We start from the raw sequence: 22,110 nt of genomic DNA, 5'->3' as shown, positions 1-22,110 counted from the left end.
CCTCTCCCATCGTGGAGCACAGGCTCCGGACGCGCAGGCTCAGCGGCCATAGCTCACGGGCCCAGCTGCTCCGCGGCATGTGGGATCTTCCTGGACCGGGACGCGAACCCGTGTCCCCTGCATCGGCAGGCAGACTCTCAACCGCTGCGCCACCAGGGAAGCCCCCCTCATTGTAGTTTTGATCTGCATTTCCCTAATAATTAATGATGTTGAGCATCTTTTCATGTGCCTCTTGGCCATGTGTATGTCTTCTTTGGAGAAATGTCTATTGAGATCTTCCACCCATTTTTTTGACTGGGTTGTTTGGTTTTTTGACATTGAGCTGCATGAGCTGTTTGTATATATTGGAGACTAATCCCTTTTTTGTGAATTCATTGGCAAATATTTTCTCCCTTTCTGTGGGTTGTCTTTTCATTTTGTTTATGGTTTCCTTTGCTGTGCAAAAGCTTTTAAGTTTCATTAGGTCCCACTTGTATATTTTTGGTTTTATTTTCATTACTCTAGGAGGTGGACCATTAAAGATCTTGCTGTGATTTATGTCAGAGAGTGTTCTGCCTATGTTTTCCTCTAAGAGTTATTATTTGGTGTTACATTTAGATCTTTATTTTCATGTATGGTGTTAGAGACTGTTCTAATTTCATCCTTTTACACGTAGCTGTCCAATTTTTCCAGCACCACTTAATGAAGGGACTGTAAGACATTCCTTTTAAGATTTCTACTCTACACAACTGCTTTTGAAATGCAAATATAAGAGGCAGTTACAATACAAGATCACTTAGCAACCACCTATTACCATTCAAATTTTAAGACACTGAGAAAATGGGATTAGAGGTAGAAGGAGGAAATTTGAGGGAAGGAGTATTTGGGATTGTGTAACACTGATTGAAAAAGAAGGCCTGGAGGTTTCCAAAATGTGCCACATGATGGCAAAAATACTTTTGAAGGAGTGGTGCAGTGAAGGGCAAGAGCAGAGAAACGGGATAATTCATAGTCTGCTTCTCACAATGTCCTTTTAAGAGCCACTAATTATTGATCTTTTTGTGGATAAGACTGATGGGAGGCAGGTAAAACTTACATTATGGTAATTGAGCTATTCCATGCTAGAGGTGTTAATAAGACAGAATGAGGATTAGCACGAAGTTTGTGACATATCAGGCACCTTAGAAAGTAAACAAGTGTACCATTAACTCAGCTAACAAAACTAAATTAAATGAATTCATTAAACGGTGTAAAACTGCATAATATTCAAAAAGAGGAAAATCACAGAGATTTCACAACCTTTCTTATTCAAAACAATATATATTCAATAAACATTTAATGAACACATTGAAATGAAAATCCAAATATTCACGCATATTTTTACTAATTTTTGAATCAGATGTCTCTGAATTTCCTTAGTCAATTCTTCTAGCTCATTCTAATCACTAAATGGCAAGGATTTTATGTGGCTATTTTTTGTCTTCAATAAAAAATTTGAACCCAAATTTTCAGGGATAAGGTTGTTTTTGATGAATGATAGCTCTAGACCTGGTCTACGAACCCAGAGAAATATGTTCTTAGAAGGAGTGTTTTCCCTCTAACCCTACACCTGTGCTGCCACAGCCCTAACCACTTCCTGTCTGTGAAGGCAATTCCCTGCCCTGGTCCCTATAGCAGGCAGATGTATCAAGCAGAGCCCTGGGTTTTGGTATACCTGCCTCCAACACGCCTCTCACTGTGGGCTCACTCAGTGCACAGAAATACACTGCAGAGTCCTCCAGCTGTGAAGCTGAGATGGCAAGTTTGATGGATTTGTTTGCCTTCTGGAAATTCATTGAGTAGCGACCTTCTGTTGCATTTTGCTGGTTATAAGAGTCCTGACGAATAAGGAGAATCATCGCCCCACTGCTGGGCTGCTTGTACCAGTATAGACTATAAGTAAAATCATTTGTGTCATATATGCAATCCAGGGTCACAACCTCCTTCTCCTGCACTAATATTACTGGTTGGTCTTGAGTTACCTTCTGGGCAATACTGGATCCTAAAGAAAAAAAAAGCAGGATCAGAAGTTTAAGAATGAGTATTGTGGAACAAAGAAATTCTGTTTTACACTCTAGTGCCCCTTCTTCCCAGGGTGCCCATAAACCACCTCTTCCCCCAGTCCTTAGGTCCTAGAGGGGTACAGTCCCACTGGGGCCATCCTTACCTAGCCACAATGAAGCCATGACCACCTTCAGAAGGCTGGAGAGAAGCATGTTTGAGGTCTTCCTCTAGATGGAAAGTGTCTTCTTCAATTTCAAGGCTCTGCAAGGTGAGGTGAGCCTGACACGGTGAGGGAAGAATTGCTGAGCTATGTGTTGCTGCTACCCCACAACAGGAAACAGGGGTTTCCTGGAGGAGCAAGTTGATGTGGGTCATGTCAGCTTCTCTGTGGACTAGGTGAGAGTCTCACTCAACCCAGACTTCCTTTTGCATTAACCAGCTCTTCAACTGGTAGCAATTACATCTGAAAATAAACACGAGGTAAATTTGTTATTGAAAGGGAGATTGATGATTCGACCAAATGCTGTGTTTAGTCGTTGCGTCTGTGATGGAACTTATTTTAAAATACTACATATAATGGATTATGGAAACAACCTAAGATGTAATGATCATGTATCCTTACACCTATGTATGCTTTTCTTTCACCTAAGGTAGAAATAAATCACTTTATGATAAGAAGGCAAATCTCTTTAGACTAATTACTGCAGCTTTTTCAACCTATATATTGCTATAGCAATCAATATAATTATTCACCACAACATCTGTCCAGTTACCTATCTTGGGACCTAATAGCAGGAGAAAAGATAATCTCCCTTTGCTGAAGACTAGAATGAAGCTTGCAGACATGGAGTCCTGTCACAGAGGTCCCCTTCTCTTCTCTGTTAGTTTTGACATCCCAGCTCTGTTCAGAAAGGCCAAAATAGATGCCAGAGTTTGGTCATTAGGTTATCAAACCTTTGAATTTATATTTTTCCCATTAACTCAATTGGGACCCTAAAAGAGCCACAAGAAGCCCCTATATTCTGTGCGCCCAGCTCTAAAGGGAATATATTGCAGGTGACATCCACCTCCATAAGACAGCTTATGGATCATACACCTCCATAAGACAGCTGATCGTAAGTTCACCACTGATTGTAATAAACCTTTCTTTGTGTATGAATGTAAAAGGAAAGCCATGCCTAAGGATATTACTAAACAACATGGCAAACAACAAAGACCCATTGCCTATCATGGCCTACCCCTTAAAGTTCAACAGAACTTATACTCCTTGTCTCAAAGTAATTACAGCCTTGGCTAAATTGGTTGAAGCATCTTCAGATCTTGCTCCGGAATCTCCATTTAAATCTGATGGTACTACATACAGTACAAATTGTTCTCCAATCTAAACCACTCAAACTTTGTCTACCAGTTAGTTGACTAATCATAAAATATTAATTTCTCCGCATATTATTCAACTTTGTTACACTTCTCAATTAAAGGATCTCATGATTGTACTTCTGTTGTTCAAAATGCCTTCATGTCTGGAACAGATCTTTTGGACACTCTCATACAAAATTCTGAATTGACATGTTTTTAAAATAATCTTACTTTAAATATTGAAAAGAAAAAATACCAAGCTGGTTATGCAATAGCTACTCTAAACTCACTTTAAAACCAATCATTAGCAGGAGCAAAATTAACTCAAGTAGCTGAACTTGTGGATCTCTCTTGGATATATTAAATTACAAAATGTATACATACAGTGTTAGTTATAGTTTTTTTTTTTTTTTTTTTTTTGCGGTACGCGGGCCTCTCACTGTTGTGGCCTCTCCCGTTGCGGGGCACAGGCTCCGGACGCGCAGGCTCAGCGGCCATGGCTCACGGGCCCAGCTGCTCCGCACCATGTGGGATCTTCCCGGACCGGGGCACGAACCCGTGTCCCCTGTATCGGCAGGCGGACTCTCAACCACTGCGCCACCACGGAAGCCCAAGAACCTTCTTAAGTACAAGTTAAGACTAAGCAGATAGGTCAATTAAATGGAATAGCAAATCAATAATTAAGCCTAATTGTATATGGAAATTTAGTATATGTTAAAGACAGTATCTCAAATCAGTGGGGAGGAATGAGTTCTCAGTAAGTATATTGTGACAAGTGTGTTAGTGAGAGTGTCCCATTTATTTTACTTAAAAAATTTTTTTTCTTTATTTGTATTGTATTGTATTGTATTATATTTCGCTGTGCTTGCAAGGCATGTGGGATCTATTTCCCTGACCAGGAATTGAACCCATGCCCCCTACAGTGGAAGTGCAGAGTCCTGACCACTGGACTGCCAGGGAATTCCCTGTCCCATTTTAGACCAGTAGTCTTTAAACTGGGATTCCTATGCGCTGGAAATTATATGAAGGTTTGCCAAGGTTTATGCAGGCATAGATAATTCTAATGGAATCTAGTCATGTGTGTGTGTGTGTGTGTGCGTGTGTGTGTATGGGTTTGTGTATTAGAATTTTTTTCCCTAAAACTGCTTTAGAACATGCTTGTGATCCAGATATCATGCTGCCTCTTTCCCATTTCACTTTCCACTCTTAACTTTCCCTTAAGAAAACCTCCACCATCCTGAATCTTACTATGGTACATTGCTCCAGAGTCTAAAATCTCCAAGGTACCAAAGAAGTAAGCAATTCATTGGCTCCTGGCTTCTGAGGGAAAGTCCTGAACAGCTAGGCAAGAAATATTGCAAGACAGGGAGGTGTTTTAACTAGGCAGCAACCTCGAGACAAGATTCCTTGATCTTATCTATCTATCTAACTATCTATCTATCTGTCTATGTATCTGTCATCTTAGAATTCAGAAATGAATTGGTGGTCACTGAAACCCATCATGTAACATCATTGTTTGAACTGAAAAACAAAGTCAAACTATTTATGAGAAAAAAATAAATCTTATGTGGCAGGTTTGTTTGACAATGTGGGGTATGGGAGAAACAGAAGAATTGAGGAGGAGTCCCTAGATTTCTGGTAAGGTGAATTATATTGCCATTTTTTTTTTGAGATGGAAAAGAGTGAGGGAAGAACCTATGGGGGGAAATCAGCCCTTATGTTAAGGATATGTTAGATGCCAATTAGATATCCAGTGTAGATGTTACAAAAATTACAGTATATATGAGTCTGGCTTTCAATAGAGAAGGTTGGGATGAAAATGTAAATTTGTGTGTCATCAATGTATAAATAGTAATTAAAGCCATATCCTTAGGTGAGATTGTAGGGGAGCTAAAGCTTTACCTGTTCCCTCTTAGGTTCTCCATCTGGACCTGAGAAGTAAGTTGACATACAACAGGTTAACAGGAGAAAAGCATAGAGATTTTATTTAATAATTTTTACATGTACATAGGGGTCCTCATAGAAAAATGAAGACCCAAAGTGTCTAGGCTTAAGTGCTTTTATACTAGTGGCCTATTTTGGGGTGGCATGTCCTGAACCCCTCCAAGATCATTTGAAGAGAATAAATGTTTGAGGACTGAGCTCTGAGAAAACACAACATGTAGACACCAGCAAGAGTAGGAAGATATAGGAAAAGGAGACTGAGCAGGAGCGGTCTGCAAGGAAGAAGGCAAACCAGGAGAATGTGGAGTTCCAGGATCCAGGCAAAGATGGTGTTTCAGGGAGAGAGTAGCCATAATGCCACATTCTTTGGAGACACTCAATAAGATAAGGAATGGTAATGCATCATTGGATTTGTGGATATAAAACTCAGTGGTGGGCTTCCCTGGTGGCGCAGTGGTAGAGAATCCGCCTGCCAATGCAGGGGACACGGGTTCGAGCCCTGGTCTGGGAGGATCCCACATGCCGCAGAGCAGCTAGGCCCATGAGCCACAACTACTGAGCCTGCGCGTCTGGAGCCTGTGCTCCGCAACAAGAGAGGCCACGATAGTGAGAGGCCCACGCACTGCGATGAAGAGTGGCCCCCACTTGCTGCAACTAGAGAAAGCCCTCGCACAGAAACGAAGACCCAACACAGCCATAAATAAATAAATAAATAAAATTTAAAACTCACTGGTGACCTCAGCAAGAGTGATTTCAACGGAATGGTGGGGATGAAAATCTGACTGTAGTGGGTTCAAGTAAGAAAGGTGTTAGGGAGTAGAGATGATACATTGAGAATAGTTTTTGGAAATGTTTTTTTATTGTGGTAGAAGTCACATAATATAAAACATACTATTTTAACCATATTTAACTGTACAGTTCAGTGGCACTAAGTACATTCACATCGTTGTGCAGCTCCCACCATCATCCATCTGCGGAATTTTTCACCTTCCTAAACTGAAACTCTGTCCGCACTAAACACTAACTCCCCATTCCCGAGACACAAGGAGCAAAAAGACTATAACCTGTTTTTACCCACTGAACCACTAATTCCAGTTCTAGGATGCTGTTCTAATAAAATGATGAGAAATTCAAATTCAAATTTTTATTTAAAGGCGTATACCATAATGCTATTGAAAATGATGAAAAACTGGAAATAAATAATCAAGGTATCCCCAAACAGGAAAATTATAAAGTTAAGTGTGGTATATCTATGGTGTAGAATAGTAGAATAATCAATTCAAAGTATGAATACAAGGTATTTTTAATGACAAAAGTGAGTGTTAATAAAAAGGACATAAAATTGTCTCTATAATATGATGTAACAACGTGCAAAATTGTGAAAAAGATAGAAAAAAGTAAAAATAATGAGTGTCTATGTGGCAGAGTTGTGGATGTTTTCAGTATTTTTCTAATTTTTTCCCATCAGAAATTCATAAAACATACATAGGATTAACCTGGTTCATATTTACTATAATGAAGGTAGACCAGTGATGATTTGTATCTATATCACTCTAGTTATTTTGACTGAAAAATGCTTCTCAGCACCATAAATTCAGCTCATAAAATAGTACAAAACCAAAAGGCTCCCCCCAACCTTCTTCTGTATTAATTATGGATCTATTTGTTGTAAATGACAGAATCTCAACTCATGCTGGCTTGTTCCCAATGAGAGTATTTTGACTTTTTCTGTTCCAGGCAGAGCTGGATATATAGGCTCTGATGATGCTCTCAGATCTGTCTTTCTTCATATCTCTGCATTGTCTTTCTCTATATTTTAGGCTAAGGTGTGAATGATGTTCCCTAAAATGGTCCAGTGATTAACTTCCACAGCTCACAATGATATGGCAGCTCTACCGTGTAGAAAAAAACTCGAAAACCACAGATATCCACTTAAATGAATCTGTCTGCAAAGCAGATGTGTTCATGGCTTGCATCTTTGTGCTTACCCTCTTTTCCACAATGGTTTCTAGCTTTGAGAGTCCGTGAACCTATTCTAATAACTCTTTCAAATTTCAATGTTAATAATAGATTAAAGCAAATCTTGCATAGTCCCTTTTGGACAAATCTTCTCTGTACATGGTCTATTCTTATTTACCCTCCCTTTCTCTTAAATTGTTCTTGGTCTCTTCCATCATTCAAGACCCCAAATATAGCATTACCCAACATTCAGTTGTATATAGTATATAGCATTACCCAACATTCAGCACCAAGAAAACTTTTCCTTGATGAAACAATGGTGAGTGGGACTATTCTAAATATATGGGTTGCTTTTCTGGAATGGATCATAGACATTTGATGAAAATAAAATGTACAAACTTTGGAAGTTTCCACATCTCTCACTTCATCCATCACTGAGTGTTACAGAAAGTCTTTTATTCAATAAAATAATTTCTCTTCCTCACTCTTCTCAGTTTCTACTTTTAAAGAAAGTCTCTCTCTTTCTGAACGATGTGGATATAAACTAAATCACCAAACGGTGGAATAACAATTTTAGTTTTACTACGGTGTTTTCTATTTTTTATGTGCTTACTTGATTCTCAACCCTGCACCATTTAATAGAAAAATGGACCTATAAGACCCCTAAAAATTTAGTATATTGCTGCCTGAAGGAATATCCTTTTTTAAGTACATCAAACCATGCTCTTCTAAGAGTGAGCCAAATTAGGCAACAAACATGTTTGTGATGATAAAAGGCACAGTGGGGGTAAGTTAGAAATTAGCCTTAATGTTGAAGGACTATCTGCCTGGCTTATCCTTATGGCAACTCAGTACGCTGAAGAGCAGGGAATTAGGTGGGAACATATCTAAACTCTACCAGTACAAGTACTGAGGAGGGCAAAATCTCACATGAATTCAGGAGTTATTTTCAGTGAAAATCATGCAAGGGTTTTTGCAGCCAGATGAGGAAGAGAACAAAGTACAAAGCAAAGCAGAATGTAGTTATTTTTATTTGTTTGGTCTGTATTATTTGATTTAAAAGTTTGTCCTTTACGGGAGGTTAATGAAGGCAGAGAAGCTATTAGTCTCCCCCTACGTCTAAACAAAACTCATGCTGCAAAGTGATCATAAAATTGCAACACATTGGGAAAGTGTTTAGATTTTTCCTTTCCTGCAATATGGCGATTAGTTGGTGGTAGAATTGCTCAGGGAAAACGAAATTTATTTGTTCATTGAATCAATCATTATGGAAATCCAGTTTTTCTATACATTTAGAAGTGTGCTTGTGAAAGTAAATCTTTTATATTATCTACCAGTTTAAATTTAGATTAATAGCTCATTCTAAAAAACAATTTCAAGATATTCCTTAATGTTGCTTATGCTAAAGACAGGTAATCTCATGACAGTTGTATTTTTATCTGGAAAGAAACCCAGTTCTGAGCTGTGTGTGGCCCTCTTGGATGAACTACTGCCTCAAGCTAACATTTCATATTATCTCACAGTACCATCCAATAAAAATTGTCCCTTTCAGTAATATTAAAAACTTTTAATTTCCTAAATTCTTCTTGCTTATTGTTTCTTGATCTTTGCTCTTAATAAGTTTACCCTGCTTGGAATGTGTTCTCCTGCCATTGCCCTCACTTAAATTCCTACACATGCGTCAAGTAAAAATTCAAAATCCAATTTCCATGAATTTGGAAGTGATTTTTTTTTTTTAATCTGTGGTGACTTTTACAAGCTTTTTGGTTGTTCAGTTCTTTCACGGTATTTTCCCTCATTTAAAACTTAAAATTCTTAGTTTGGTGCAAAATCATATTGTTTTGTAATCGTTTCTGCAAATCACTGGAAAATGGACATTCCACTTTTCTTTGACTAGTTCCTGTAGTGAGGAATATTTTACACCTCAAAGCAGTCTGTTTTGTTTTGAAAAGCCTCTAATTGTTCATTTTTCCTTATAGGGAGCTGAAATTAGTTTCCATACAAATTCTAACAATTGGCTATAAATTTGCCTGTATATATGGGTATAAATATTATCAGCCATTCATTCTTTCAACCATTGTTAAGTGAATGCGTATTGGTAAAAAAAAAAAATTGGTATCTTCATAAAGCTTAAATCTAATGAGAGAGATATTCCTATGACTGTTAGGTAGTAAGCTCTTTGTGTACAAGCATCATTCGTAAAATATTTTTATATTGCCTAACGAAGTGTGCAGAAAGGGGGAAACAGAACAACCTCAAGTATGAATTCTGAGAAACATCATTTTGTGTGAAAGTGAGTGCCTCCTTCTGTGGGGTTGTGAACAGACTGAACGTGGGCGGGGTCCCCATGATTACAGAGCAGAAGGTGGAGTCTGAGCCTATGACCTGCACAGAGATATGTTCTTCTTAATGGTTGGAACTCTCACTCTTGCTGCGTGTGTGACTGTGTTAAAAATAGAAACCTCTCCCTCCTGGCACTTGTGGACTGGGGATGCTGCTCCACTTTCTGTTGGCTCTCTTCCCTGTTCAGAGAGAGGAACAGACACAGAACACTAGACATCAACTCTCCACTTATTCAATGATTCATTTCATTTTTTCCAACTTTTCTGGAAACAAGCAAGCAAAATTTACTTTTAAAGGACTAAAACAAGACCTGAATAAATGAAGAGGCATATAATATTCTTGGGTAGGAAAACATAATATCCTAAAATGTCAGTTTCCAATGTGATTCCAACCAGAATCCCATTTGTTTGAACCAAACTAAATAAGTGAGAACAAATACCTTGGAATTGTCAACTATATTTTGGAAAAGAATATTAAGATTGGGTTTTCTTTTTATGACATAAAAACTTACTCTGAAGAAAACAGTACAGTATAGGCACAGCCTGCTCAGGTGACACTGACAAGAAACCACCCACCAGCCTCAAGACCACTGAGAGCACTGAAATTAAGAAACCAATAGTCTTTCCTTTACAAAAGAATAAAGAAAGAGAAAAGAAATCTAAGATGCCCATGAGAACCAGACACTTTCAGGATTCTGTATTCTCTGTACTGTTTGCCTTCACAGAACATGCCAACATCCTGAAAATAACATAGGCTGAGACCCTGAGTCTTTAAGCTACTAAGTCTCAGGAGTGTTCAGGGAGCTGTGTTCAGCTCCCACTGTAGTCTTAGTCACTGTGTCACTCAGAGCACAGAAGTACTTGGCCGAGTCTTTCCAATGGGCTGATGTTTTCCTCAGGTGGAAGGACTTCTCACTCCTCCTAAATTCAGCCTCAAAACCTTTGATACCTGAGACAAGGCTGTTTCCAGATGTGTACTTCAGGAGAAGCTGGAGTCCTTGATTGGGGTACTGCACATACCAGAAGAGAGAGGACGAAACAGAAGATGAGTAGCTGCACCTCAGCTCCAGACGGGCTCCTTCAGAGACAGTGATGTGGCCGTCAGGCTGGGTCACCGACTGGGCTCCGGCTCCTCCTGAAACATCAATGCTGAATCAATGAACTCAGCCAGAACAAAAAGTCTCTATTCAAAGTCAGTCCAAAGCAATGTTCCATGTGTGGACAAGAGAGTAAAATGGAACAGTACTCACTCAAGAACAGGAGCACCTCAAGCATCAAGGTGAACACCAGGGTCATGGCAGAGCAGTGAGGAGGCAGTGAGCTCCTTTCTGGGAGATTCTCCACAAACAAAAGTCTGATGACTGGTGGACTTGAACCCAGGTTGCTGTGAGGTTGAGAAGGAATGACACAGGATTTAGATTTCTTCTTCTGATGGACGTTGTAAGGTGTGTTGGGAGAGAGGCTGTCTTAACAAGACTGCCTGCCTCGGGCGTCTGAGATGCTTTACATGTCATTGTGCAAAAAGTGGTGTTAGAATATCTTAAACTGTAGGGAAGGAAGGTTTTTGTGCGATTATTCTGATCTTATATAGAAAAACCATTTCCAGTTTACACAACAGCTCCCTCTATTGGTCAGATAGAGAAAGAAAGAGCAGTTCACAATTTTTGTGAACCTTCCTCACCTCCTTCCTGCCAGGAACACAAAAGTCTCCGAAAGGAGTGGCAAGCACTACAGAAAGTGGCTGCTCTGAATGTGGTCTGCAGGTGAGTAGCATCTGCATCACTGGGGAGCTATTGTGAATGCAGAAGCTCAGGCCCTACCCAGACTTCCTGAGTCAGAATCTGCATTTTAATAAGATTCCTGCGCACATTAGAATTTGAGAAACACTTGTCTAGATGAAGGAGGTAAAAAATATCTTTTGGATTTAATAATAAGGAGATCATTCATATTTCTGAGAAAAAATAGATTGGTTACAGGAGAGGCATGTATGAGTTTGGAGGAATATTAAATATTTTTCAAGAGGAGCATGCTTGAATATTTTAAATGATGGGAAGAAATCAGTAGCAAGAAAGTCCTGCAGAACCAGACCATAGAGTTTGGACGATCAGTGGGCTGAGGTGCCAGAGAAGTCAAAGTGAATGGAGTGGGTGAAGCGTTTGGACAGAGGCACACTATTTAAAAGAAAGAGAGATATCTTTTTTATTATTAGGGGAGGGAAAGTGAATTATATGTGTAAAAGCAGGAATGTTTCATGTGGAAAGCAGAAGGTTGAGGAAGATTCATTTAATGATACGCGTTGTCTTTATGGTCATCTACCATGACTCATCAAAAGGTCCTGGGTAAGCTGTACTAAGAGCAAAGAGAGTCAAAGGAGATATCGTAAAGTATAGAAATGATACGTTTTAAAAACATACAGAATTTTCACGCACCATTTCATTCACAATTGATGTTAAAAACCACGAATATATGGAGACAAACTTCTGTATGGCTGTGTTGATACATATGCTTAGATGGGGACACATTGTCCTCCTGGGATGATGGTTTAAGTAAGAACCAGGTGTAAGAGTGGGAAACATAGCCATGTGTTGGCTTGAGGGATATAATGAAGTAGAAGTATCTTCAAGTGTTCCCGTAGTGGAAGGTTTCCAACCCACTCATATAAACCAGCTTCACAAACCAGCTCTCATTAATCAGTGCACTTGTCAAAAGTAAACTGTGGTCAAGCTGTAGGCAGGTCTACTGAATGGTTCTTGTAAGTCAGGGACAATAATAACAGCTGGGATTAAAGAATAATATGTATGGGCCCCTATCCTTGAGGAATTTGCACAAGTGAAGCATTAAAACCAAAAAATATTCTTAGCATAGTAGATATGTGCTATTGCAAAACTGTGTACAGAACACTAAAAGAGGGAGAGGGCAAATCTTTTAAAAAGTAAATGTGACATTTACTGGGTCCTGAAGATTGAATAGGATTTTGCCAACTTGAGAAAGAAATAATATTTATAAGAAGAAAATATGAGAGTGAGTTCATTTGATATGGCTGATATTCAGAAATCTTGGTGTAATACTGGGGAGGAAGATGAACACTTACTGGAAGTAATACTGTAGATGGCCACATAAACCTTGGCTTTTACTTTTGGGTCATGGGGAGCCATAGCAGGTCCTGAAATAGAAGAGCAATCTAATCTGATGTGTATTTTAGAATGATAACTTCAGGGATAGATTTGGGAAGTAAGAGCTCATGGATAGGGGATACATTTAAGAAGTTATTCCAACCAACTCAGTGAGAGGTTATGAGCACCTGGACCAGGATAGTAACAAGGCAAGTAAAAAGAGGTGGTTGGGGCTTCCCTGGTGGCGCAGTGGTTGAGAGTCCGCCAGCCGATGCAGGGGACACGGGTCGTGCCCCGGTCCAGGAAGATGCCGCGGAGCGGCCGGACCCGTGAGCCATGGCCGGTGAGCCTGCGCGTCCGGAGCCTGTGCTCCCCAACGAGAGAGGCCACAACGGTGAGAGGCCCGCATACCGCAAAAACAAAAAAAAAAAAGGTGGTTGAATGTGAGAAATATTTAGAAGACAGAATTGATATGACTTCATATATCAGTCAACTTTGACTAGGGCAATGCTCAGTACAAACAACCTCACAATGTCAGTGGCTCAGAAGAACAAAGTTTACTGAGTTGTCCATGGTATGTTAGCTGTGGGTCAACTGCAGTCCCAGCACTCTGAGGCTCTGCTCCTGGATACAGGACGATTCTGTTCTGCTACTATGAGTTATCTCTCCATTCTGGACCTTGTGTCTTCTTCACATTATGGATAAAAGCTGAAAGGACAACCGCTACCTGGTAAGTGCAGGGAAGAAACAAAAGAAGACATGCCATGTGAATATATTTAGTTGTAGCTATGATAGAACATACTTCCTATCCACTCACATTCCATTGGTCAAAGCTGGTCACATTGCCGTGTCCAAAGTCCACAGTGAGGCCAAGTATAGAAAATATCCTCCAGCTAAAGATTAGCACAGTAAGGGTGAGAGAGCATGAATAGTCAACACATAATACACGCTAATACTCTTGGAAATGAGCTACATGAGAGTGAGCTTATAGGGAACTCTGATGTTAACTCCCTTATGGAAAAGAAGGTATATTCACTTCAAAATCTTTAAGAAAGTTTTTTGTGAAGACCTAGGAGAAATCAATAAAAACTTATTTGCTTTTCCCATTTCTCTTCTTTGTTCTTTTTGTGTTGAAGAACATGCCTGCAATGAAGTAGGATATAGCAACGAGTGGTGAATATTACCCTACTTTAATCAGACTATTTTAGAAAGGTTTGAGTAACTATCTAATTCACTTGGAATCATGGCAAAAGAGGAGGCTAGGAATGTGATTGAATGATATGGCCAATATACTGGTGGGAATGGAGGTGAGTGATGTGTAATGACAGTCCCGTTAGTTGACGGAGCTACAGTGACTGGAACTCTTGTTTATCTATCATTGCATTTCCCCCTGGTTATAGAAAACACTGTAATTCATTGAATTTGCCTTTTCCACCTCACACATGGCTCTTTCTCAATGCTGGTACCAGAGCAGCACCAGGCACAGGCTTGGCCATGGGCTGCAGAGGCTGAAGGGCACTGTGTGCAGGCACAGAGAGATGTGGCTGAGTCTTCAGCCTGGGATCCTTGATGTACATGCAGCTGTAACCCTCCTTAGTATTCAAAGTGATTCTTACTTATCCTTCCTCCTTTTCATCCTCATTTACAGTCATTAAAACAGGTCCGTAGGGCTTTTTCCAGCTTCCCATCTATACCAGTATAAAGCATAAAAAGAGCTGGAAGGGAAACTGCAGGTGAAATTGGTGCTCCCTCCTTCCTGAACATGCAGAGATGGAGAAATCTGTTCCACACTCAATATGCTGCTCATTTATGTTCGGAAAGGCAGAGTCAGACATACACTGATCTCTCTACAGAGTATTCATTGTCTTCACACGTTCCCAGATAGAACCTAGAGTTACGTGACTACATCCCCCTCCTTCTCCATCACTGCCACATACTGTTCAGAATGTCTTTAGCAGCCCCTGGACTTAAGGCCAAGATGAAGTCACAGGATTAACAATGGAGCTGGCAAAGGATTCCTCTCCATTTATCCTGCCCAAGTATCCTCAGCAGAGGAATATTCTTCTTCAGAAAATAGGATTCTGCATCTGGTTGCCCAGCCCATCAGAGGCAAGACCCCATACAAGTCCTAGAAACACACCAACAATTTCTGACCTAGACTCAGTTTCCTGTCACTCAAAAGGAGGGCTCAAACACTGCTTTCTTGAGACCAGCTTCACAAACAGTGAGGACATCCCCCATGAGTCCACAGCACAAAGAGAGCTGACAACCATTCAGAAGTGGGCTGCCCCATCGTGCACTGCAATTACTCAACTTGAGAGAGATTGGGATGGCAATTTGTGGCAGGAAAAACACTTTGGTTAGGAATCTTTTATATGAAGTTTCAACAAAATTTCTAAAACTTTCAAATCCTCATATTATAAATGTGCACACATACAATGTGCTAAATTATCTATTGCTTTATGTACGTTATTCGAATACAGAAATCACACAATAGAATTACTACCATTCCCAGTTTACCAACAGGAAAACTAAAGCTGAAAGAGATTGAGGAATTCACTCCAGGTCAAACACCTGGTAATAATTAGAACACATATCTATCTGGTAAGGAGTCCATGGTGTTTGGAATCTGCCATGCCACTTACATTTGTGATACTTAGTAAATGTTTTAAATGGTAGAGAAGATACGTTCTAAAAATAACAGGAGTCTGCTTTTTGGGTTTCTTTCTACTAGCCAAAAAATGGAACAACTTAAATGTACTGAATGACTCCATTTACATGAAAGGTTCAGAAAAGGAACCTATGGAGATATAAAGTAGATCACTGGTTGCCTGTGGCCAGGTATCGGAACAGGGATTAACTATAATTGAGGATGGAGGAGCTTTTTGTGGTGATAAAAGTGTTTAAACCTGGATTATTGTAATGGTTTCATAAGTCAGCTAATTTACCAAAAATCACTGAACTGTACATTCAAAATGGATGAATTTTGTGGAATGTCAATTTTACTTCAAATAGCGTTGTTTAAAAGTAAATAAGAATTATGTTCTATCTTGCCCGTGTCACAGTCCAGGAATAATGCTAGTTTGATTGAACATACGCATATTAGTTTAAACAGTCATCTTGTGCCCAGAATATCCTTAAGAGATCTGAAAATTATGAAAGCAATACTCTCTGTTCCCTGTGAGCTTAAAAAACAGCTGGAAAAAAAAAAAGACATCCAGGGGAAATTTAACAGTACAAGATAGCAGTAATTAAGATTGTTCAGAATCTAAATGTACTTCCGGAAAATTGGCAGTGTAAATTGACTATATAACCTTCTTTCCAGTGAACAACTGAAATAAATAAAGGAAAGAGCATGGGGAAGGTACTAAACTCAGGGAACAGTACCTTCCACACACTCAAACAGTGTTCTGGAAAGTGGAACAGGATTGGAAGATATCTCAATGGCTAACCTCTGACTTTCCTTCCCAAGAAAAGAGATGCCACTGTGGTTAATAAAGGAAATCCTGAAAAACCTCATTAATGTCTCCCAATTTAGAAGTGCAAAGGCTGAGGTTAGGAATGGACTGCTAGACAAACAGAAAGTAGTACAAGTAAAGTTCCTTTTTTTTTTTTTCCTCCAGATCAGACCACTTGATGATTAGGATAGTGTGGGTATGACCACACCATCATAAAGCCTACTTGCTGTGAAGCGTATTTCTGATGAAAATACTGATCCATTGAAAAATTCACCCGGATATTGGAAGGTATGTGTCCAGAATAAGACAGGAATACCTCCAACAGCCTTGACATTCATGCAACTAGTAAGGTAGAATCCTGTAATCTACAGCAACCCACCTTACCTGAAATCGAGGAGAAGCCAACTGATTGCTAGATATATTGCATAAATTAAATCTCAGATGAAGTGACTTGCAGGATATACATATTGACAGTTCTAGATAAACAACACAAAGATTAGTCCAGCTTAAGCTTTTATATCAGTGTTTGAATAGCATGGACTCTAGAAATAATTTTATCTTTTGTACATTTATTTTATACACACACACACACACACACACACACACACATATAAATTGAGCCTCCTGCACTAAGTATTGTTCACTCATAGAGGATTCTGTAGTGAAAGGATATAAAAGGCCTACAGTGCGGTAGGAGGAGGAAGAATTGAATAAATGGATTTTTTTAAAAAGATAATTATAGATAGTGATAAGCACTTAAAAAATACAATATTGTATTGAGCTAGAGAGTTGTTCTTGGGGTGAGGGAAGGCATCTGCTCTAGACAGGGTATGGAGAGAGGGCTCCACTCCGACACTTATTCTGTAACACCAGACAAGGTATCGAACCTCTCTCATGTTCAATTCCCTTTTCTGCAAGTAGCCAGTATCTTTCTGGGGGTGCTGGGCTCAGCACTGGCATTCATCATCTCATTCACTTCTCATAAGAACCCTGCATGGTAGATTCTGTCAATATCCACATGGTAGATATGAGGAAATGGAAGCATAAAAATTATTAAGTCATTTTCCGAAGATCACTCAGCTACCGAGTGGTAGATCTAGAAATACAACCCAAGTCTTTGGTCTGAAGCACTTTGCTACACTGTCTCCCTAAAGTAGGATGGACCCAACCTTGAAGGGTTCCAGTAAGAATTAAGTGAGAACACACATTCAAATCACCCAACACAATACCTTTCCTAGCTTAGGCACTCAACCAGCTGCAGACAATGTGCAGAATCTTGCGGGGGTGGGGGGTGGGGTATTGGGAGACAGAATCTGAAATCGCAGAGGAATCTAGCCTAAGATAAATTTCAGTAGTTTTCTGAGATATATGTAGCAGGTTACCTGGCAGATTTCATGTGTTATCATAAGTATCCATGGTCTATCATGTTCTTACTGTTAATGAGAAGTCAATTCATTAAGGTGTCATATTGAGAGATTGGGTGGGCATATTATAATATGAAATGAGTGTACCACCCAGTATTTGCTACAATTGTTTATTTTTTCCCATTATTGACTCTTGCTCCCACTTCTCAGGATATTGCTATAGTACAAGAAAGGACAGAGCAGTAGACACAGTTATACTTACCAGAGAAGAAACCCCAAACTTGCACAACAATTCTGAGCTTTCTTTCCAAGGTAGCCTATAACTCTACAGGCAAAATCATCTCATGTGTTGTATATGTCATTTGAAATCAATCACTTTCACATCTGGCTAGCAAAAGAAAAAAACCAGCCAGTTCTCCTGAATCCTCTCCTGATTTCTGCATTGGGAGGTTTACTGACTGGTTCAGCAATGGCAGCTTCTATTGTGGCTAGGCTTCACCACAATTTTACCCAATATCACTAGAGGGCAGCAGCGAGGCCAGTGTAAGCATCACAAAATATTTGAGCAGGACACCAGGTGGCAGTGCTTCAGCTTTCTTTCCTGCTGCATGCAGTGTGCTAGAGCCTGATTCTCAAGGAAGGAAAATAGAAAGATTAAAGAGATAAAAGATAAAAGATTCCCAAAGGGGTGACATTTGAGTAAAGACGTGAAGGAATTCAGAGGTTCACCATGTAGATATTTGGGGGCATAAAATCACAATAGAGAGGACAAAGGCAAGGAGCACAGGTCTTGATATAGAAACATGCTTGGAGCGTTTAAGGAATAATATCTTTCCCTGAGGCCCCTTATTCTTCCCAGCACACTATTGCATAAGGAACTTGCTAAAGCATTCAGCACTGTTAACTGATTAGCGGATGATTTCCTCATCTATTGATCCTGGGGCAATTTGTGCCTAGGTTTGGCATCTTCTTTCCTAGTTCCCTTTAGGTTCCTGTTTAAACCAGTAATGTCACCATCACTGAGACATCCAGCCGCCCTGAGCTGGGGCCAAGTGCTTCTCCATAGTTCAAACCTTGCTCTTTAGGAGCCCCATAAATGCTACACTCTGGCTGGCAATAAAAGTTAGAGATGATATTCACAGTTAGGAAAGTTCTTTCTCATTTCCCAAAAATTAAAAAAATTGGAACAATAAAATCTATCTCATAGGGTTTATGATATTTGAATTAGATAATGAATCTGAGATGCATACTACAGTGCCTGACATATAGTAAGTCCAATAAGTACCAACTTTCTTCTTTCTAGTAAAACCTTCCTTTCCTTCAATGTCCGGGTCTGTGTTCTGTTACTGCTTGTTGTTTTCTCCACATCAGTTCAATGATGGGAGCTTCTAAGAAATTTACTTAAGCACTTATTTTCCTGGAGACAGTCATTATTTTTCCCTCTCTTCTTAGGTCATATTCTCCTAGCCAAACTGATTCACTCAGGATGCTAAAAGGACACAGATGAGGTTTTATTTTCATTTCCCTAATGAATAATAATAATAATATTCCCTGATGAATAATGATAATTTTGTATATTTATTAGCTATTGGATATAATATTTATGAATTGGATCTCCAAGGTTTTGCCATTCTTACTAACTCTTTTCTTATTGATTTACATGAGCTTTTAATATATATTGCATTTGAGTCTTTATCAGATATATGCATTGCAAATACAGTTTACCATTCTGTGCCTTGACTTCCCCCCCTACTAGCAGTGATTTTTAACAAAGACAATTTTAAAATATACTTTCATGTTCATAAGAAGCCAGTTTCAAAGTTTTATTTATTTGTTTTAACACTTCAAAAATGTTTTCACTTGGTGACTTCTGATGTGAAATCAGGCATCATTCTTAATGATATTTCCCAGAATACAATATATCGATTTTCCCTGGGTATTGGCAAGATTATTTCCACTTAAATAGACCCCTGGATTTGCCTTCAATGCCTTGCAAATTTCTGCCAAAACCACAGTGGTGGACTTGCAGAATTCCTTACTCATCTTTATGGTTTTCCACATAGCATTGCTCCTGAATAAGAAACTTGTTTTTTAGGAAGTCAAGTAGAGCAGTGAGTGAAGGTACTTGCTATGAGCAAATAGGTTATGGAATGGGTAATGGAAATGGTAGTTATAAATACCACCTACAATCATGTGGTCATTTGCAGAAACAAGAACTATAATACTTATGACAATTTCGTTTTCATTTTGATATGAATATGGTTATGTATACATTAACCATTTTTAAATCTCTCCCCTACTTGTCTGCCTGTGGTAACATATGATGTGCAAGTATAAGTTTATCTGATATCTCATTGTATCTCAGTGGTTAAGATGCAGGATTCAATGGGACAGTGTGAATGAGGTATAAGAGGAAAGAACACCACCCCAAAATGGATAAATTAACTGGGTGTACTCTCTTCGGGAGAGGGTTAGCTTGGTTTTGGTTGAATGGGGAATAACTGCATCTTATTAACAGGAAGCATAGTTTTGCTGTTGTCTTTATTTGAAGGTTCTGTTGTTAAAAGAGGTATAGATGGGTGACTAGTTGACATAGAGGGTACTGTAGTAGCTTTGTAGTGTCTCAACTATCTGGATATCTATGTCCCAGAATTTTCTTCCCTGTATTGTTCTGGGTTAGGGTTGGCCACAAAAAAGACTTGCGCAAGGTTTAGAAGGTAGTTGTCATGAAGTAGCCACATTTTTTAAGCTCTGCTGGTTGGTGCAGGGCTCCAGGAACTGGGCAACTCACACATGTGGCTGCTGATGAACTAGCTCATCTTATTGTTGACTCACAACTCCTCTACCGCCCACCCGATCTCCTCCTCATCTTCTCTTTGTCTTGGACCAAGTATGCGTGTAGCATGAGGGCAAATGACACCCACTTCTCCTTGAGGTCACCCACCATTGTGAGACTGAAGGAGGCGAGAGACAGACAAGTTTTAGTGTGTCTTTGTGGGTACCATTGTCCTCATGGGTTCTAGTATCCGTAGATGTCACAGTCTGTCCATGCTTTTGTCCACATCCAACTTTCCTTCCCAAATGACACTCTAACTGACTAACAGTGAATTCAGGCTCAACACCAGATGCAAAGATAACAGCTTTGTATAGACCCCTCCACCAGCTCTAGCTATTGCCTGAGTTCTATTCTCTACAGTGAGCCTCTTATTCTAGATCACTTGTGATTTGCTTCTCTGATTGTACCCTGACACAAAGTCTAAGAGGAAAGGACTAAGGAAATGATTTTCATGACCATTTCAGATAACTAGACCCAGGTTTGTGATGTGAGTGTCTTTAGGTGGAAGTGCCACTTTAAATTATCATGGAGCAAGTTTTCAACTTTAGACAATTTTACACATGTTCTGTGTGATGGACTTAAAGTCAAAAATTCAAGACTGAGTATGTATTAGTAGAAAGTTACTCTGGACATCTGTTCCCAAGTGAGATAGCAGGAGATTTTATTTAGAATTAAATCTCCTGATCCAGCCCACAGATTAAGCAACCACAGGACTACCATTTCTTGTCTGGCATCTGCAGGTGTGCCTTTCAGCGTGGCTCCCGCAGCAAGGGGGCTCTCTCTTATTGAGCTCTGGGGTTTTTGTTTGGCTTTTCCTATTACTTCAAGCACTGTGAGTTCCCAGAGAGCACAGAAGTAGTTTGCAGAATCTTCCACCAGTAAGGCTGAAATGGTGAGGCTGATGAATTTATGTCTTTCCTGAAAGTTTACAGAATAGCGGCCATTCTTTGCATTTTGGTCAGAAGAACTCTGATGAATAAGGAAAGTCATATCTCCACTGGGAAGCTGCTTATACCAAAAAATACAGTACCAGCTCCAGCTTGTTTCATACTGACAGCTCAAGGTGACCGCCTCCCCAGCTGACTGGACATGGCTCGCTGGACTTGAGTAACTTTCTGGGCCGCACCAAATCCTGTGGGAAAAAATCAGAAAACAGAGCTGAAGTAGTGAACAAAATAATGTAGGAATTAGACTAATTTAGGACCCAAAGAAAAACCAAATTGAAATCATGATAAGCTTTCTTTTCTCCAATCCTCCTTTCCTCCCCAAGTCCATGTGAAGTACCATGTGCCTGTGTGCAGTCCTTTCAACCTGAACATTTGTACCCATATTTGGAACCATCCCTACCAGAGAAGATGAAGGCCAGGAATACCCAGGGCAGGCTGGAGAGCACCATGTGGCAAGAATTCCCCTGCACATATGTTTTCAGTTCTGCCTCAAGCTGAGAGTTCAGTGTCTTTGAGGGCCTAGCAGCACATATACTGCTGTGTCTGTGTCACTCCTCCAAACAGGAAGTAGGGTGTTATGTTCATAGACCACGTGGTCAGTGCACAGATGGGGAAAAAGTCTGGCTCACCACAAAACTATGTCGACTTTTCTTCCCACGGTAGTTGTTAGGCAGTATCTGAAAAGGAGCATGGAAAAATTAGTATTAAAGTTTTGAGCTGAGGGGAACTACAGATTAAACAGGTTGACACGTGTTGATAATTATTCAGC

At 39.7% G+C, this 22,110-nt stretch overlaps 1 protein-coding gene, 1 pseudogene and 1 gene segment (V, D, J or C); 1 reads left to right on the top strand and 2 right to left on the bottom strand.

Moving 5' to 3' along the window:
* The window catches only part of SALL2 (spalt like transcription factor 2), a 915,550-nt gene that overhangs the window by 592,998 nt on the left and 300,442 nt on the right, over positions 1-22,110 (top strand).
* On the bottom strand, positions 1,451-2,297 carry LOC125963596 (T cell receptor alpha variable 14/delta variable 4-like). The segment is given in 2 exon segments: positions 1,451-2,020; positions 2,186-2,297. Coding segments are annotated over 2 exon segments (465 nt in total).
* On the bottom strand, positions 10,403-21,859 carry LOC125963468 (uncharacterized; annotated as a pseudogene).

This window comes from Orcinus orca, chromosome 2, assembly GCF_937001465.1.
Source record: "Orcinus orca chromosome 2, mOrcOrc1.1, whole genome shotgun sequence".
Taxonomy (NCBI): domain Eukaryota; kingdom Metazoa; phylum Chordata; class Mammalia; order Artiodactyla; family Delphinidae; genus Orcinus; species Orcinus orca.
Note: the sequence above shows the minus strand (reverse complement) of the source record. Positions and strands in the feature narration are given on the sequence as shown.